Source organism: Branchiostoma belcheri, unplaced genomic scaffold, assembly GCF_001625305.1.
Source record: "Branchiostoma belcheri isolate BF01 breed outbred unplaced genomic scaffold, Haploidv18h27 scaffold175, whole genome shotgun sequence".
Classification (NCBI taxonomy): Eukaryota; Metazoa; Chordata; class Leptocardii; order Amphioxiformes; family Branchiostomatidae; genus Branchiostoma; species Branchiostoma belcheri.
The window spans coordinates 13,555-18,551 of NW_017803213.1; the positions used below are offsets into that span (position 1 = coordinate 13,555).

Here is a 4,997-nt window from a genome sequence, read left to right on the forward strand (position 1 = left end):
AAAAATGACAAACTTTCAATTTGTAGAAACCATTTGTAGAAAAAGAGCCTTACTACTTCAACCAGAGCTCCTACTTTGTCAACATACAACAACACTAACACGTTAACGGTTTTGTTTGACAGGTGAAGGTGTCCCTGTACACGTTCAGCCCAACACTGCAAACTCGGGACATCATCTTCAACGGGGCGGGAAGTACCAAGCACAGCTGGTTCTCCAAGAGCCGTGTCATCTCATCGCCGTGGACTGACCTGAAGAGCGCACCCACCAACTACTTTTCCATCTCAGGACACCGTGACGTGGCTTGGCGCATTAATAGGTAAGTTAAGTGCACCAGATTCAGACAAACAGAACACACACAATTCAAGGGATAAGCAACAAACAAAACGTGTAGATTATTGGACCTGATGTCTTTCAAACAATACGGCGAATCATCTGAGGTTAGTAGCCCCTGATGCCTGAAGCGAAAATACAATATTGTGGCCAGGTGATATGTCTCAAGTCGACTACCTGATAAATTGCAATCCTTGCATCAATTAAGACAGAACATATATAGAGTCACGGTAATAACTATTTTCATTTGTCCAAGGAGGCTTGATTTGTCATGGTTTCTCTAAAGTATTATTTTGGGGGAATCAATATAGCCTGGGTGCCATCCGATTTGTAACGGCTCCCCCGAAAAAATCAGCCTGGGTGCCATCCGAATTTGTAACGGCTCCCCCGAAAAAGATTTTACAAGCCGTTACAAATTCGGATGGCACCCAGGCTAGAATCAATATTGACCATATGATCATAAATCTGTTAATTAGGCGATTCTTCATCAACCGAAACTACGGAGGCTGCCCTGCTGATAACGGTTGGCTGGTCGTCCTTGATGGAAACTCGTACGGCTGTCCTTGGGAGAAAAGGACTGCTGGCACCCCGCGGATCCTGTTTTCCAAGCGGTCCACCAGCGTCAATTTTGAGCGAGGTAAGTATCTTCCTGTACTGTCCTCGAAACATTTCATGGATTGTTGGAGAGGCATAGGGTTAGCCGAGAATTTGGTTTGGGATTTGATGATTCTAAACCTCCTCGTGCATGGAAATCAAGGTATAGAAAAGAACTATAACATCATGTCCATGTCATTTTTGACCCGATACAGATCCGGGAAATGTGGGCATTGCTGACGTCATGGCCATCTTCATCAAGACCTGTGACGGCTAGCTGATATCAGCTGACATGTCCGCCTGAGGCCATCAGCATTTAGAGAAGTCACAATGCAGAGCCGGTATTGGCAGTTAGAGCAAGTTGCTGACGATTACAAATCGTTCATTTTAGATCAAAGCCTTCTTTTGCTAAGTATTGCAATATAGCTATATTACTTACGTGAACTATGCAACTCGGTCTATTCAGTGAGACATTCCTCAGCACATGTAATAGTAGAATGGAAATTTATTTGATAGAACAACATATTAGAACTTATTCCACAAAAGAACATTTGTATGTTACACACTTCTGTGAGGGTGCACATTATAATGAAGCTGAATGAACTGTTCAATGAAATTGCATTAGTAAGTTGATTTGCTTTAGATACGATTCTATGTTGCTCATTACGTTTAAGGCTGTTGTATAGAATGTAGTGCAGTTTGATCGCATACTATATCCAAGAGCAACTCAATAGCAATCTATATCATTTAAGTGTCAACGTACCTAGCTTCTTCCTTGTAGAGCTTTACACTATACACGATAATGTTGGGAATGAATAGAAAGAAATCTAAATTGCTTCTTAGATTGAATGTATCCATATCCATGGTATCAACCATGTTCAACAACGAGATAGCTTCGCTTTCTGGCTATAGAAGGGTGATTGGCTAAGGGAATGAAAATGCAGTTGTACTGGGTAGTGCCACCATAATGAACCATGATTATGTCACAACAACAATAGAAAGATCCAAGTGACACGTGATACTGTCTTGTCACCGGGGGTTCCATCTAGCATGATTGTATCATCAATAAAGAAGTTCAACTGCAAAACATGCCTCATTGTTTTTAGTGCGAATGCAGTTCGCTGGAGTGTTTGTGATTTGGAGTAAATGTTGAACACTTGTGACCACTTGTCAAGAAGGTCGCCACGTGCTTTCTAAAATCTAATTCATGGTTTTCGATGCCGGTCTACATATGAATGAATGACGTATGAATGAATGAATGAATTATAGGATGAATGAATATTGAATGAATGAATGAATGAATGGATTGACCTTTATCAATGTGCTACAAGTAGTACAACGGAGTTTCGGAAAGGATAACGACTCATTGAAGAAAAAGAGGCGAAGCATGATTCAAAGATTCTTTACGTCGTTGTTTACGCCGAGCAATTGTACTTTAGCTTATAAATAAATAACTTAACGGCGATCTCGGTGTCCTATACTATACAGGGCCCAAAAGTTGATGCTGTATTTGAATGTCCCGCCTTCGCACCCTGACCAGCAATCACGCTCTTTCTCGCGAGAATAGTGGTAAAAGGTCAGTAGGATAGTCTACTGTCTTCTAGGAGTAATAAGATAATATCTATCAAAAAAAGTCGGTGTTAATGCCATAATAATGTAATACACTATGCTATTTCAATTTTATATCTAAATAGAATATCTATTATTTATTAGATGTGTAAACATGTTTGCTTCTTAGGTTCTTCGAGTATGGTATTCTATAGTCAGAAAGTGCCCACCCCTTCAATGATAATGTAAGCTTCCACTGGCCCAAATTCATAAACATTTCGCTTGGCTTGGTCCAGGTATACGTGCAAAAATTGCGCTTTTGAAAGCCCATTTTCCCGTTAAACAGTTACGTCACGAGCCTGTAGGTAAGTTAATCTGTCGTATGACATATTATTGTAAGTTCCAATGTAAACAATTGTTGGTAAACATCTCGAAAGTGGGTGTGGGTGTGACTCATATGTGCGTTCGTGCCCTTCCTTGGTTGAGACACGTCATGGTTTCACTCCGGTTTCTCCAGGTCAGACGAGGTATTAAAATAGCTGCACGGTGCGGTTTTCCCTAGTGTTCCTGTTCTCCCTAAAACAGAGAAGCCGTCGGAGGAAAATTTGGGCCGTTTTTTTTAGTAAAATAGGAGAATTCGTAGACGAGGTATGTGTTGGGCAATGACAGATGTTGTCTTTCTTGTATACTAGTAGTTGTGCAGTCTGTGATTTTGTATCCACCATATATAGTTTTATAGACAAAATACTGGGCAATTATTGTGTCATGGACGGCCTTTGGTAACACTGGAAGTGTTCTACTTGACACTTACTTCCCAAACGGTAGTGGATAGTGAGGCTTGTGATGGGTTATATTTCCACTTAAAATTTGGGAATATTGATATTCATGTTACTGCAGTTTTTACTGACACAAGATGGTCATACGTGTATTTTTGTAGGGTCATTAACAAAAGGAGTGTTAAATATTGTTGCGAAAACAAGACAAGGTGACATACAGCAAATGGAATTTTCTGGATGGAATGTTGAAATGTATGTATTTGTCATGGCATTTGGTGGCTGGATAGTATTGTTAAGGTGGAACCCGTGGAAATGATAAAGACAAAATTGTCTACATTTGGAAGTTGAATTTTCTAAATGTCATTCACACATCAAAAATGCTAATCCCATATCTAATCTCAATCTTCTTATTATCTTCAAAACCTTATTCTACATCCCATTGGATTAGAAAGCAGGATGCATGTGAATGATTTATGATAAGCTGAAATAAATTCATGGCGAGGGGGGGTAACAATTAAAACTTTGTGGTTTCAATCCTGTCAGTACGTACAAATGTACAAACACATATAATGTTACACATACATATAATGCTCACATGACGTATACACACATACTTTTAACTACATAGTCACATACATGATCTGAATGTACTGAATGTTTTCTGTCCTCCCAGTGGACACCCATACATTATGACTATCCAGTGGACGATCGTTGCGACTTTTCTCTACGCAGAAATCGGCGTGTGTGTTCTCCTGTGCATACCATTCATATCTGCCAGAAGGTGAGGACAAAGCACAGTCTGACCATATAAAGTTGCATGAAATTTGTTGAGCCTTTATTTATTAATGAAAAACTCGATTTGCCTGCTGGTCACATATATAATTTTTTATTTATTTTATGCAGTATGATGTTAATTAAGATAAAATAGGTTAGCCGTTTCTAGAGAAGAAATAGTGAGTACACTCTCATGTGTTGGAAAATAGTTTTCCCTATACCAAAAACAGATGAACTGTACTAAAGATACCTTTTTTAAATTCTATTTAGTGGTATGTGGTATCTGTTATGGGTTCCCTTGGGCCCAAAGATGATGAATTTTACTATTCATTGTAGATGGCAGAAGATTTTCAAATCAGCCCTGCTGAACTGGTTTGTACAACATGGCAACCTGTACTTCAACGTGCTGATAGCCATCCTTCTGCTGCTGTTTGGAGGTTGGTATTTTTAGGACAGTCAGTGTCAAATAATGAGTCAGTGAGCGAGAGAGAGAGAGGGAGAGAGATAAAAAGAGATTCAGAGTTGGTGTGTGTGCGTACGTACTTGCATGCGTATGTGCCTCCATGCATGTTTGTGCATGAGTGTATGTGAATATATGTAGGTGTGAGTTTCTGTAAGTTCCACTATACACACTATACACAACACAACGCAGTGCTGGAAGGGTTGCAAAGCAGTATGGGTAAGGGGGTCAAGTCTGCCATTTCTGCAGCTGATTGCCATTTTGAAACTGTTGAACTTAGATGGTATCCGTGAGTCCCTGAAGTACGGGGACTTGAAGGATGAGGAGGGTGCAGAGGGAGCGCTGCGTCCCGCCAGTCACATGAACATCATGATGCATCTGTTCCGTGCACAGAGGAACCTGTACATGTCGGGGTTCGCTCTGTTCCTCATTATGTAAGTAACGCCGCGGTGGAGTTGTTGGTTGAAATGGGTGGTGCAAACTTGGCCGTCAGACAGACAAGAATGTCCAAGTCC

At 40.4% G+C, this 4,997-nt stretch overlaps 2 protein-coding genes across 5 annotated transcripts in view; both read left to right on the plus strand.

Annotated features, from left to right (window-relative positions):
• LOC109467076 overlaps positions 1–1,612 on the plus strand; it is a 2,554-nt gene extending 942 nt beyond the window's left edge. The window contains exons 2-4 of the mRNA XM_019764981.1: positions 123–316; positions 807–967; positions 1,140–1,612. Of these exons, the coding sequence (XP_019620540.1) occupies positions 123–316; positions 807–967; positions 1,140–1,201 (417 nt within the window). The 3' untranslated portion in view covers positions 1,202–1,612. The remainder of the gene's footprint in view (positions 1–122; positions 317–806; positions 968–1,139) is intronic.
• Positions 1,613–2,711: 1,099 nt separating this feature from the next.
• Positions 2,712–4,997, plus strand: part of LOC109467116 (B-cell receptor-associated protein 31-like) — a 9,170-nt gene continuing 6,884 nt past the window's right edge. The window contains exons 1-4 of one of the 4 annotated variants that reach the window (XM_019765043.1): positions 2,712–2,837; positions 3,922–4,029; positions 4,359–4,459; positions 4,763–4,916. In XM_019765043.1, coding sequence (XP_019620602.1) covers positions 3,938–4,029; positions 4,359–4,459; positions 4,763–4,916 — 347 coding nt within the window. In that variant the 5' untranslated portion in view covers positions 2,712–2,837; positions 3,922–3,937. Of the gene's footprint in view, positions 2,838–2,928; positions 3,121–3,409; positions 3,501–3,921; positions 4,030–4,358; positions 4,460–4,762; positions 4,917–4,997 lie in introns of those variants that run through there. The other 3 variants (XM_019765045.1, XM_019765044.1, XM_019765039.1) reach the window with 3 other exon arrangements.